At 37.0% G+C, this 14,694-nt stretch overlaps 1 protein-coding gene across 1 annotated transcript in view; it reads left to right on the forward strand.

The window, feature by feature from the left end:
- FSIP1 (fibrous sheath interacting protein 1) overlaps window positions 1–14,694 on the forward strand; it is an 80,618-nt gene that overhangs the window by 1,979 nt on the left and 63,945 nt on the right. Inside the window, exons 3-8 of the mRNA XM_057420021.1 lie at window positions 628–726; window positions 2,118–2,290; window positions 3,811–3,895; window positions 6,551–6,649; window positions 11,311–11,411; window positions 12,180–12,284. Coding sequence (XP_057276004.1) covers window positions 628–726; window positions 2,118–2,290; window positions 3,811–3,895; window positions 6,551–6,649; window positions 11,311–11,411; window positions 12,180–12,284 — 662 coding nt within the window. The remainder of the gene's footprint in view (window positions 1–627; window positions 727–2,117; window positions 2,291–3,810; window positions 3,896–6,550; window positions 6,650–11,310; window positions 11,412–12,179; window positions 12,285–14,694) is intronic.

A 14,694-nucleotide genomic window follows, 5' to 3' on the forward strand; every position in this document is an offset into this window, starting at 1 on the left:
TAAAAGGTCAGGAGAACCCATCTGCATGTGTCCTATGGAACCATCTTAGGAGATGTTTTCAGTAAGGTGTTTTTATCAAACTTTTCACACAAATCATGATAACTTGTTAGAAATGTTGTATCCTAATAATGGTCCACCAGTCCAAAACCCTGGAAATTATGGTTGTAATTTATAGTGTTTAATAACTGAACAATGCTGATACTAATAACATACTTTACATACAAATACGCAGTATCTAATTATAATGAAAGCAGTTTTAGAAATGCTTCAGATGGCATTCTTTATTACGATTTTATAAATTTTAATAAATAAACTTTCTAGAGCTTCCAACTCTTTAAAAATAGAAAAGGTCAGTATGTGAAACAAAAGTTTGGATACCTTCTTCAAGGTTAGATAAGATTTCATGGCAGAATTGCAGTAAAAATAATGCCTTGATTCTTGTTTCTGTGTTTAACGTGAGTGCTAGTACGCTAGTAGTTATAATTTTTTAAACAGTAATCCATACAGAGGCTTTGTGGATTGCAAAAATATATTTTGGTGTCTTTATTGTTAACATTTCAAAAAGTATCTTTAAACGTTGTTTCACATGTATTTTTTTGGTGAAAGGCTTTTTCCTATGTTTTTCAGGATGTATCTCTAACTCAGATTCTGGAGACGACTGCACTGAAATAAAGACTTTAAAATTCTGTGAACCTTCCCAAGGAAAACTAAGTAATGCAAAAGCAGGTACTACTTTTCAGGTGTATAAAGTGAACAGTGCAATAAAACTTCTGCTCCCCTTCCACTTGTTAATGCTTCTCAGAGTTCGGGACCATGGTGTATTTGTGTGTATATTCTGTAGTTATAAAGAAATACAACAAATTGAAAATGTATGTACCTTGTGATATTCAAGAGGTGTCAGATGAATTCTTTATTTAAAGATTATTTTATTAAAGGATATTCACTTTCTTTAATTATATGGTAGTATTTGAGTTTTACATAGATTCAGTCAATCTAATAAGGCAGAATCCAGGGGTGATTCTATCTATCTAGTGCAGCAGTACTGGTGATCTAACATAGTATTAATTTCTTCAAAAAAGAAGTGGGATAGAGCTCAACTTCAAAGCTTCACTCAGGACTTTCAGGTCAAATCCATTTGCTGGGTTCAGGCCACTTGAAATAAATGCTCTTTTTTCAGCTTCTGCCCTTGGGGCTTTCCTGGAGCTCAGTTAGGTTCTTATAGCTCTCCCTTGCTGTGTCACTCATCTCCTTTTATGGCATAAAGTAGACCAATGCATTACAGTAAAGGCTTGGGATGAATGGATGTGTAAAGCATTTGACCTCAAAAGATTAGAAAAATAAAGGACTCCAAAACTTGGAAGTCGGTGGGATAGGGACAGTGCTACAGTTGTTTCCTTTATTCTTGCTATGGAAGCTAAGTTTAACCAGGAAAGAGGGCAGAGCATGAGAATGCGATAGGAAGGGGAAAAGCTAAAAAGCGATCAGAAATTGTAAACTGCATGTTTAAGAAAAAATGAGATAGTACAAAAATCTATTTTAATCACATAATTGCAGTTTCCATCCATAATATTTCACCATTTCTGTTTTTCAAAACAACAGTTTTCTAGAACCAGTATCAGAATCTGGTTTAGCTGAGATATAACTCAAGACTGAAACTTCAATAACATTTAAAAGTAGAGATATTACAGAGTCTCTCTTAACCCCAGAATGATTCATTTTAGTGAATGACAGTTCATCATGTATTCTACTAGTCAGGCTGAGGAAATTATTTTTTATTTTTAAGCTTTTTTTTTGTGATTTTTGCTGATACTGTGGAGATATCACTCTTCTATTATAAATTTGAATCAAATCACTTGCTCAAAATGCAGGGGGCTCTTTCTCCCTTCCCCCTATACCCAGCTGCTAGAGTTCAGAGTGCGATTCAGTGTTCTGTTACAAAGACTTCTTCTGTGTTTTTCCATGCTATAAACAGGTTTAGAAGCAAGAAAGACATATGTGCTTGAGAGTATTTTTACTCTTGTCTATGGTTGAAATCAAACGAACTGAATTTATTTTTCTGCATTTTTTAAAAAGTTGAAATGCTTCAAGCTAAAATTAATTTAAAATGCATTCTACAGCAAACTCTTCCAACTTGGAATATCCTGAAGAAACAGATGTAGATCCTCAGATTCAAGCAGCTATAAAGAAAATGAATGAACTTGACACAATACTGGCAAAAACACATTTTAAGGAGAGAGAAGTTAAAAAACAAGGCAAAGAAATGAGGGCAAAGCTCTGGGAAGAGCTTCAGGTTAGAATGTTCTGATTATTTTGTAAATAGTTTGTACTTAGTACAAAGTAAGATAGTTTTATATCTTAAAGTAGTGTCTAACAATTATGTTTCATAGACATTATTTTATTAAATAACTCACAGTTGTATGTGTAAAGTGAAGAAATAGATCTTAAAAAGTAACTTTGAATAGGTTTTAATATATATTGCCAACAGGCTTTGAAAGAAGGCCATGGTCATTAAAAACTGATATGACCAAAAGCCAAATATGCAGCTGTCTAGGTGTGGTTTACTTGAGCTTGCTTGTTGCAGGTATGGTAGTGTGTAATGTTTGTGAACCCAGACTTAAAAGCGTTTATTCCCCTCTAGTATGATTTTTCTTAGGCCCATCTATTTCAGTATTGTCTGTTACCGAACAAAAGAGATGCCCTCTGAAGAAGGTGTAAGAACCATATAGCATAAATTACTTCACATTATTCCTATCCTGCTCTCTAGCAGTTGGATGTCAATTTAAGCCTTGAAACATATGAGTTAGTATTTCATCTGTGGTTAAGTATTGTATAATTTACATGAATACAAATGTCAGTTGCAAAAAAGGCATAATTGCAGTTGGTTTGACTGCATCTCATAGTTTCAATGGGTTTGGATTCAAAGCCATGTATAAATTACAGAACTTTTGTATTATAAAATGTGTCTCCATATACAAGACAACACATGAAGCTTTAAAATTCTACCATGCCTTTATCATAACTTCATGAGATGCTGTGAGAGGCTGATAGTCTGTCCTGGGTTCAGCAGTAGCAGTCATGTTTCTCCTTCGTGGTAGCTGGTGCAGTGCTGTGTTTTGACTTCCAGCCTGGGAACAGTGCTGGTGATACCGATGTTTTCGGTTGTTGCTAAGTCATGTTTACCCTGACCAAGGACTTTGTGAGGCTCATGCTCTGCCAGGGAGGAGGGGAAGCCGGGAGGAAACAGAGACGGGGCGCTTGACCCAGGCTAGCCAAAAAGGTATTCCATACCACAGCACGTCATGCCTGGGGTGCGGGCTAACTGGGAGTTACCTGGAAGGATGGGGGCTTCCGGGTGGGACTCGTTTCTTGGCCGGTGGTATTGTATCCTCTTCCCTTGTTATTTTCTCTTATCATTGTTATCGGCGGCGGTAGCAGTGGTGATTTGTGTTGTACATTGGTTGCTGGACTGTTCTTGTCTCAACCCGTGGGAGTTGCACTCTTTCGATCCTCCTCCCGGTTCCTCTGGGAGCGGGGAAGGGGAGAGCCCCGGGGGTGGGGCCTTGATTGCTCTCCGCCCAGCACCACTCACTGGGAGTGAGTGAACAAGCTGTCTGGCTAGGGTTTAAACCACGACATAGTCTTAAGAAATAAATAAAATAGTCAGTAAATGTTGCCATAGGACAAGGAATTTTTAATAGGGTCTGAAGTTCATTAGACCTGACAATGTATTTTGCCTTCAAGTATTTTTTTATGTAAATATATGCATGTATCTGTAAATTTATGTTTTATTTCTTTATTTCTTTTAAATAGTCTATCAGAACCACTGAAAGCCATGAAGAGATAGAAAACACAAAACTTTTTTTAGCTTTGATCTCACCATGGCAGGATACAGCTGGTAAGTAAGAAGGAGAAGAAAATACCCTGTTATAATTATCCCATATTTTGATAATTTTTTTTTTTGATACTATAAGGCTTTCAAACCTTTACAATAAAATAATATTTACATGTAAGAGTACATCAAGGGAATATATGAAACTTAAATGAAATAATTTTTGCATTATCACAAATGTAGATGTTGTACTTCAACATCAGGCTTGTTTTTTTAATGGAAACTACATATGAAGCTTGATCTTGGATTTTTTTTTTTTTTAATTGGCTTTTTTTCTGAAAATTCTAGGCAAATAAAATTAGGATAGATGGCAGTTTTAAAAAGTGAAGCTACGTTAAAGATATGCTAAGAGAAGATTCTCAAGGAGAAAAGGCCAGGAAGTCTGTTAAGATAATTTCTGAGCTGTATTATGATGTGACAATAAAGACAAAAATATTCAAAGTGGAAGTGAACACACTGCTAAGAATGAACTTTTGCATTTTAGTCTTTTAGTAAAATCATTTCCATCTCAACTGCCAAATTCTGTAGCTGCATTAAAAGTAGACAAGGGACTAATGAAGGATTGAGTTCTTTACAAGAAAAAGTAAACAAATAGTTAATGAAACAGAAATGTGGAATGTGATATATAACAAAAAAGACTGAGTGCACTCAAAATTGTAGTGAATACCAATAATGTAAAACTGTAGGTAGAGTATGGTAAGAAAAGTTAGATTATTTACGCATCCTTTTTTTTCTGAGTTAGAAGGACACAGTTTCTATTGAAGTTCTGAAGCAAGTGGTTGAAGCACGTTCTGAAGTATCAGTATTTTTTTTCCAAGAATATGAAGAGAATGTGCCTGCTCACAGGGACCTGAAAAAAAAAAAATTGTTATTTTAAAATGTCCTTTTTCTTTCTGTGGCTGGACTTACTGAGGGAGAAGCTGGAACAAACTGTAGGCATTCTGTTCACAATGTCTTGGTTGGGCAGGAGGAGCACAATCAGACTCAGCTTGTCAAGAACATACCAAGTCAAAATTACCCAAGAGTGGATTTAGGAAAAATTGCTGTTTGAATACTCTGTCTTGGTGCCGTAGTTCTCAGAGGTTTGTCAGTCACACACACATTTTACATCCTGTCCTGCACCTGTATACCTTGATTGAAAGGGTTTCTTGCTGAAAGAAAACAGAATTGCAGTGCATCCTGTCTTTTTTACTTTTTGGGGAGAGAATAAGTATTTGAGATCTAAATGATTATTGTTGAGCAAGAATCTCAGCTTGAATGTTGGAAATATGTGCATAATAAGGGTAGCAAGTGTGGGTAAAACACTTCAGCAAAGCTTATTATTATAAGGTAACCTGCTTTTATTTTTATGCTAAAGTTTGGGCTATTAGGGAAGAACACTGAATTTGATATGAGAGATATTGAAAAAGTCTCCAGTAGATGTCAGGGTATAGTAAAAAACAGTAGGCAAGCAAGACTATATGGTTGTTAATGAACTCCCTGCTCCAATTCCCCTATTATTTCAAAGGTAACTCCTTGCTGTAGAGATCATGTGCATCATATGGGTTCCAGTGTGCACTACTGAGAAAACTCTGCACAGTTCAGATTTATATTTATACTCCAGCTTGATCTTTATCTTGAATTTTCTGTGACATGCTGATGCCTTACTTTTCAGGTCTTGTTTATTTATTCATTTATTTAAATGAATGCCCAGATAGCTGCTTTGGCTGATACTGAAATGGAATGCATTTTATCTATTTTGGCTTTCAGAGCTTGAATTTGATAAAGAGCCCTATTAAATAAATTAAATAGGGGAGCTGTTTAATTATAGCTTTTAATGTGGCTGTGAAATCAAACACAGGTTCTGGGTACAAAATCATTAATAACTTGTGTCCCAGCCCCTCAGGCGTAAAAACCCCTCTGACACACTCATGGCAGAAAATTAAATCAGGAGTTAATTAAATAGCCTTAAATTAATTTCCCTGTGCTCTGTGCAACAAAATCATACTTTCGGTTGAGTCCATTAAACTCTGTTATTACAGGATGTTGGTTGTTCTTTCCATATGTGAAATATATGTTTCTTTGCAATACAAGTCCTTCGCTGTAAGTGCTAAGTGTATAGACTCCAAGTTAATGCCCTATTTTGCACTTCCAGTTAATATGTATCAATATCATGACTGAATTTTTTCTTTAAGTGAAACAACTCTTGCATGCTAGGATGTTTGAACAGGTTTTTTTGGGTTTTTGTTTTTCTTTTTTTTTTTTGGCTATACCCTTGACTAAAGCCACTTAGAAGTCTAACAATTCATGCACAGGCAGACATCAGCTGTGAAAACCTGGATACTTTATTCTCATTCTGAATTGTAGATGACTTGCTACATGATGTCTGCAGAGGCTTTTGAACTTTAGGGCCTTGGGCTGTATCTTCTAGAATGTACTTTTTTATCCTCGGTGGGCAGTAGTTTAAAAAACCCCAAACCAGACATAGGAAACAGTGTAATTATTCATGAGAGACACCTTACATTTTTTTCCCCTTCTTTATTTCTTGAGAAATATGGTGGCTATATAATTTATCCAAATAAATTTCTTTAACTTTCATATGTGAGGTCTTATATTATACTGTACATGAAAATAGATCTTCTTTAAATACAATTTAAATTTTACTGAAAATATTCCTTCCAGGTCCCTCCTGTGCCAAGGAAGAAGAAAGACATACTTCAGTATTTCACACACAAATTAATCCAGAAGGTTATGATAGCCATAAACCCCAGTGTAATCAGGGTAAGCTTTATTAATTATATAGTTTGTATGTGGCAAAAAAACATGCACCCCTTTACTTTGCTCTTGTGAGACCTCACCTGCAGTATTGTGCACAGTTCTGGTGTCCTCAACATAAAAAGGACATGGAACTGTTGGAACAAGTCCAGAGGAGGGCCATGAGGATGATCAAGTGACTGGAGCACCTCCTGTATGAAGACAGGCTGAGAAAGTCGGGGCTGTTCAGCCTGGAGAAGAGAAGGCTGCGTGGAGACCTCATAGCAGCCTTCCAATATCTGAAGGGGGGCTATAGGGATGCCAGGGAGGGACTCTTCATTAGGGACTGTAGTGACAGGACAATGGGTAACGGGTTAAAACTTAAACAGGGGAACTTTAGACTGGATATGAGGAAGAAATTCTTTATTGTAAGGATGCTGAGGCACTGGAATGCGTTGCCCAGGGAAGTTGTGAATGCTTCATCCCTGGCGGTGTTCAAGGCCAGGCTGGACAGAGCCTTGGGTGAGATAGTTTAGTGTGAGGTGTCCTTGCCCATGGCAGGGGGGTTGGAACTAGATGATCTTAAGGTCCTTTCCAACCCTAACTATTCTATGATTCTCTGTACAATGGGTGGGTAACGAGGACTTGTCCTTTGTGACTAGGCCAATAAAATCAGACAAAGCAAGGTTGCTAAGTGGACTGGTGACAGTTCTTTCTTTTTATTTTATTTTTTATTTATTTTTTTTTTTTACAAATGATAGAATAATTTTGCTTGTGACTTTATCTAAAACATTTTGGTCAGCATGCAAAGAAAAATTTTTAAATCCAGGTTTATAGAACTTTTTCATTGCAAAATGATGAGGTATGTAACTGGTGGAAGCAAGGACAGGCGGCCTGGAAGAATACAGTGATGTTATTCGGGAAGCTAGGAACCAGGTTAGGAAAGCTAAGGCCCAGTTAGAATTAAATTTGGCTAGGGATATGAAAGATAACAGGAAGGGGTTCTATAATTACATTGCAAAGAAAAGACAGACTAGGGACAACATGGGCCCTCTCCGGAAGCTATCAGGAGATCTGGCTACCCTGGATTTGGAGAAGGCTGAGGTTCTTAATGACTTCTTTGCCTCAGTCTTCACTGGCAGATGCTCTGACCACACCACCCAAGTCTTGGAAGGCAGACTCAGGGACTGTGAGAATGAAGATCTTAGGCCCACTGTAGGAGAGGATCTGGTTCGAGACCATCTTAAGAACCTGAACATACAAAAGTCCATGGGACCTGATAAAATCCATCCATGGGTCCTGAAGGAGCTGGCGAATGAAGTTGCTAAGCCACTGTCCATTATATTCGAAAAATCATGGCAGTCAGGTGAAGTTCCCGATGACTGGAAAAAGGGAAATATAACCCCCATTTTCAAGAAGGGGAAAATGGATGACCCAGGGAATTACAGACCAGTCAGTCTCACCTCTGTGCCTGGCAAAATCTTGGAGCAGGCTCTCCTGGAAGGCATGCTAAGGCACATGAAAAACAACAAGGTGCTTGGTGACAGCCAACATGGCTTCACTAAGGGGAAATCCTGCCTGACCAATTTGGTGGCCTTTTATGATGAGAATACGGAACTGATGGACAAGAGTAGAGCAGTTGACGTCATCTACCTGGACTTGTGCAAAGTGTTCGACACTGTCCCACATGACATCCTTGTCTCTAAATTGGAGAGACATCAATTTGATAGGTGGACCACTCAGTGGATAAAGAACTGGCTGGATGGCCGCACACAAAGAGTTGTGGTCAATGGCTCAATGTCCATTTGGAGACCAGTAACGAGTGGTGTCCCTCAGGGATTGGTGTTGGGACCGGTCTTGTTCAACATCTTTGTTGCTGACATGGACAGTGGGATTGAGTGCACCCTCAGCAAGTTTGCCGATGACACCAAGCTGTGTGGTTCGGTTGATACCCTGAAGGGAAGGAATGCCATCCAGAGGGACCTTGACACATTGTGAGGTGGGCTGATGCCAACCTCATGAGGTTTAACCATGCCAAGTGCAAGGTCCTACACCTGGGTTAGAGCAATCCCAGGCACAGCTACAGGTTGTGCAGAGAAGAGATTCAGAGCAGCCCTGTGGAGAAGGACTTGGGGGTGTTGGTCGATAAGAAAATGAACATGATCAGGCAGTGTGCGCTCACAGCCCAGAACGCCAACCGTATCCTGGGCTGCATCAAAAGGAGCATGACCAGCAGGTCAAAGGAGGTGATCCTGCCCCTCTACTCTGCTCTCGTGAGACCTCACCTGGAGTACTGTGTGCAGTTCTGGTGTCCTCAACATAAAAAGGACATGGAACTGTTGGAACAAGTCCAAAGGAGGGCCACGAGGATGATCAGGGGACTGGAGCACCTCCCGTATGAAGACAGGCTGAGAAAGTCGGGGCTGTTCAGCCTGGTGAAGAGAAGGCTGCGTGGAGACCTCATAGCAGCCTTCCAGTATCTGAAGGGGATCTATAAGGATGCCAGGGAGGGACTCTTTGTTATGGACTGTAGTGATAAGAGAAGGGTTAAAACTTAAACAGGGGAAGTTTAGATTGGATATAAGGAAGAAGTTCTTTACTGTAAGGGTGGTGAGGCACTGGAATGGGTTGCCCAGGGAAGTTGTGAATGCTCCATCCCTGACGGTGTTTAAGGCAGTGTCAGACAGAGCCTTGGGTGACGTGGTTTAGTGTGAGGCCCATGTCAGGGGGGGTTGGAACGAGATGATCTTAAGGCCCTTTCCACCCCTAACTGTTCTACGATTCTATGATTCACTATACAGTGTACCATTGGTTCTTCATGGAAATCCTTTAAAAACTTGTCTTTGCTGTTATTCTAAGGTACAGCAAATTTCATTAATAGGCTTATATTCATGAAACTATCTACAAATTAAGAGTGGTGCTTTATACAGTTTTAACTGTTCTGTTTGTTTTTTTTTTTTAATTATTTTTTTGTTTGTTTCCAGGAGAAATTATCTAGATGTTGTGACAAACCTAAATCTTCAAACAAACTAATTTTATATTTTGTTATGCTGATTATTGTAGAAGCTGCATTGCTTTTATGGATTAGGTACTTTCTGGCAAAAATCGGACATTTGTGCTGGTTCTTCTAGGAATCACTTGTTTTAAATGCCCTGTATAGCTTTCAAATTCTGGTAGCAGGGTAGTATGTCCAACACTTCAAAATGGAATTCTGCTTTTCTGCCTCTGTTCTTTCCCTATTTGACATTCAAATTTGTATGGTTGAGTAACTTCTCACATGTGTTGTGACATAAGAAGAGTAGCTTCAGCTGCCATTCTGTCAGCTGCAATTGTTTATTTCTTTGTCAACTACCATTTTATGTAAACAGAAGGAATCTATCTTCCTGGTTACTGGCTAAGATGACAAGGACATCTTCCTGAAGGTTGAACCGTTGATGACAACAGGATATTTGTACTTTTTCAAATGTGACTGCATGTTTCAATTTTTAAACATGGACTGTAGCTATCTTACAGTTTTATCACTTAGTCTACTATAATGTGACTTTTACCTTTGTGTTATTAAATGTTTTTTTTCACACTGGGTTGGAGCAGGGCTGTGCTTTTGGTATCTCTGTTTTCGTACCATGTGTCTTCATTCCTCCCTTAAAAGGAATCTTGTCTCTTAACTTCCACCTTCATAATTTCCTAGTTGTGCTGGAGTGTCCTTGAATAGCAATAACAGGCTTCATTACCAATATTCAGAACAGCAGTGGCTTCCGAAACCCGTTGTGTCCATAGTGTGTAAAAAAAGATGCAGGGAACTTATTTCATACCTTTGGGAGTTTGCTTGCAATCTATTCACTCTAAACAAGGGTTATTTCCATGTAAATTTCCATAGCCTATCTTCTATTATCAAACATCTTAATTTTGGGTTTTTGTAGGCAAATAGCACAGCCCTTTCTCAAATCTCTACTTCCCAGAAGAGCAAAATGTATTATGCCTACTTTTGAAGCAGTTTTTGAGACATGGAAGTGGGTTATATTTGCTTAGACTGGTTATTTAATGTGATAAATATTTGCTGTCTGTAAAGGAATTGCTTTTTTAAAACTGGTAACTCTCTGAAAAACAGAATGCATTCTAATTTTTGTGATGGATAGAACCCTGTTGTTGGAAAGAACCATACATATGATGTTGTCAGAGTATCATGGCTGTAATAGCTTTTCAGGTCTATAACAAGTTTATTTTAAAACAAAATTTGTTTTATAAGCTGTATTATAATATGAACTATATCATCTGTTCTTCAGCTGTTTTATTTTAAAAAATGTACTTGACATGTCTCCAAATATTTCTGTGGTTTTCAAAAAAATTATTGTCTGGTTTCATATGGATGATAAAACTAAAACAATGATAGGGTTCAAAAGAATGCTGTGGCTTTTAAAGCCACCATGTTTAACATTTTTGAGGTTTGAAATCCAAAGTATTTTTGGCAACATTGAATGGTCTCATATAAGAAAAGCTTAAAATAAGATTAGATTTTGACAATAATTATGTTTTAAATTAGCTATATTGTTTATATAAATAATGAAAACAGTATATAAAAAGTTTGTCTATCCACTTTGTTAAAGATTTGATGGGATTGCTGTTATTACGACTGTCATTGAATCAGAAAAGGAATTATAACACAGCAACTTTTCTTCCTCAAACTTCAGATTATCCAAGTGAATTAGAAATAAATGAATTTCTTAATGAACCAGAAAAAATGCATGTCAAAAATAAAAATAATAAGGATTTCATTAAAAAGAACATAGAGGTAAGCATTAACACATAAAATCATTGACATTTTGTTAAATGTTAACTAAAAATATTGTGTAAATACTTCTGGAACCAGTTTTTTGTTTTTGTGGGTTTTTTTTTTGTTTGTTTTTATTTTGAGTCAGGAACATTAAAAGCTAATTAGGCATAAATGAAAAAATCTTGCTGTTAAAAAGTGTTGCTTATGGTAGAGTATTCTATAAGATAGTTCCCATCTTGGATGCTTATGTTGGTGGGGATAATACTGCTGTGTATTTGCTAAAGAGTATTGGAAACTGAATTGTTCTGTTTGTGTCTGGACATAGCTAGTTTTGAGGGCAAATATTTCCTAAGACTTTTGTTAAGTGCATTTGCTATTAAGTTAAAGGAGGTGCTCCTAAGCATAGTTAAGGAATAGGTATGCAGGTTGCTGAAGTATAACCTGCATGGGACTGTTATTTACAGAAGACTTCTTTCTGTCAGAAAATAGATGCCTTGATTTTCATACTTTTTTTTTTTTCTATGAAGTTCTAGTAGCTGTGATACTTTTTCATCTAGTAAAAAATATCCACCCCGCTGCTATGTCAAAAACGACTATAAAATTATCAGTTTTTATGTAGGCATCTAGATTTTTCTGTCAGAGTGATAATTTTTATTATGGGAATAAGCATGATTTGGATGTTAATTTCACAGAGTTTAAGCACTTTGTTTTGGTGCTGTGTGAGCTAATGGACTTCTAAGTTTTTTTGGTTTTTTGTTTGTTTTTGTTTTTTTTTAAATATTTCAGCTAGCAAAGGATTCAGGAAACCATTTCATGCTTGAGGAAGAAAGAAAAAGGCTAATTGAACTACTGAAAGACACAGAAGATGGAATTGAATTGCAAGGTCCTGAGGTATGGCAATTTGTGCTGTTCTTCTTTATTTGGCTTATTTTTATGGTAAATCTAAATTTGACTTGGTTTTAGTCCTACCATGAAGTAAATCACTGAGCTATGAGACAAAAGCTGGACAAATCCAATTGCTCTTTTGTCTTCAAGAATGAATTTTCATTGGCTTCTTTGTTAATTTTACTAACACTTGGACATGCCTGGCCTCAGAAAAGCAATAGAACCTGAAAGTTAGACATGGGTGGAAGCAGCCTCAGAAGGACACTTGGTGAAAAAGATGACCTATTTTCTCTGCATAAAATGTGAAGTTATGGCCTATCAATCTGAGTGGCTAGTGCTGTAGTTTCAGGTAAAGGGGTCAGCAACCATTTCAGAAAAACTCTTCAGGGTAAAAAAGTGTTACTGCTTCTAGGAGAGTCTGTGCCTCAGAATGATTCCCAGTGATGTGAAGACATCAAACAGTCTTTTGATCTTGTAGTTACTAGGAGATGCCCTTTATCTGATACTACTTTGAGGGGAATATCACAGTGAAGGAGTGTTTGGGGCTCTGTGTTTCACAGAAGTAATCATAAGGCTGTCAGGATGGGAAGATAAAATTTGGGTAGAAAAATGAATCATACTAGGAACTTACAGCACTTTTCAACATTATATAGTAAGTTATGTATTTTCATAGAATGAATATCCTCTATGTAAGCTTGATATAATACTTAAAGAAACCTGCATTTTAATAAACAAGAAGAAATATTGGGGAAAACGCTTGTGTTGTGTAAAGAAATTCGGTGACCTTTCTAATTTGTTTTACGTTTAAATGAATATTAAGTCTATAGTAATATTATGAGCTTTTCCACAGCATTTATAAGTATACACTGAATCACAGTACCTAAGAAGAAAGATGTGAACTCTGTGTAGAATGAACAAAGTATATCCAAAGCCTAGTTTCAGTTTAATTTATATAGCTAAAGTGATCTGGAGTAAATTATTTTTCAGTAGGTTAAATAACAGCTTAGGTGTGAAAGAAAGAAAAAAAAGCAAATGCAATTTAGTTTTCTAAATTGTCTCTTCCTGTATTTTTTTAAAAAACAATTTTTTAATAAGGTGATGAAGACATCAAAGAGGTGATGTTCTACATTACTGTTTTTAAAAATGTGTCTAAAATCCATCTTCATAAATTACCGTTTCAGACATGGGGTAAGGTTGGAGCTCAGGATTTTCTTCATCTGAATGGAAATGGAGAACTAACTTACCCATGGTTCAGAACATTAAACAAATCTGTAATTTACCCAACTTCAGTGTGATTTCTAGGTTGAAACTCATTCACTCTGTAGTCCAAAACTTTTCCCTTTACTCTAGGGGAACTAGTAAATATACACTGTGTTTTGTCATTTTCAGAGCTTTGTGGGTCAAATAAAGTTAAGGAGTCTGTATAAGTCGGGAAAACCTGATGGTCAAATGACTAAGATTATATAATGTGCAGTACTTTAACAGTAACTGTTCATTCACAGTTAGTAAGATAATGTAGAAGCACAGAAACATAACCTTTGCTGATCATTGGTATGTAAAGGTTTAAAACTATCAGCCATGCTAAGTGCTTATGCTCATGAGATGAAAAACTTCTGTAAAATTATACCAGTCTTCCTGCTGGCCTGACACTTGTTCCTGCACTTTACATAGAAACCTTACTTATTTTTGGACATGAATGCTGAGGTTGCAGATTGACTTACTTATGTGTGTAAAATACTCATCAGTTAATGACGTTGCACAGGTATTTGGTTTAGCTGACATAGTTTAGCACTCAAAACAATACAGTGGAAGGCTCTTTGGCCTAATGTTCACCTACTGGTTGGGAGAGTTGATTTTTATTGTACTTCTGAATTTGTTGCGTATTAGAAGAATGAAGTTAAAGCTCACTTGATCATAATTTAGTTAATCTTTTGTCTGTGCATTTGGAAAAGATCTGCTTGCAGCAGGATTGGCATTAGAATCCTGTGTAAGGGTGACAGACTGTTCAGCTGTAACAGTACTTCATGCAGTCTAATAGGAAGAAACCGTAGGGAGAGCGTTGTGGCTGTTCTTTCCTCATCAAGGACGTGTTTCAGTGTGAGGACATAAAACTATAGAGGTTTTACTATTTATATCAGATATTAAATAGATCACAGGATGTGTGTTGCTGTATCTTCTTGACCAATGGACAAGAATGGGAAAGGTGATTTATGGGTTAGTCTAGTCTGTACTCGATCATCTCTTCAAAGAAAACAGCTCCTAAATCTAAAACCAAAGTACAATAAAAGAAAGGTTTAGTTACTTAAACGTGTCTAGTCTGGAGATGAATTTGTTGTGTCTCACATTTGAATTTTATTATGGGTGAGGCATTTCCTGTGGCAGCTCTATAGGAAAGATCATGAGGAAATTATCAGGT

Source organism: Pezoporus wallicus, unplaced genomic scaffold (genome assembly GCF_028554395.1).
Source record: "Pezoporus wallicus isolate ANWC-B61680 ecotype Strahan unplaced genomic scaffold, APGP_CSIRO_Pwel_v1 contig_5418, whole genome shotgun sequence".
Taxonomy (NCBI): domain Eukaryota; kingdom Metazoa; phylum Chordata; class Aves; order Psittaciformes; family Psittacidae; genus Pezoporus; species Pezoporus wallicus.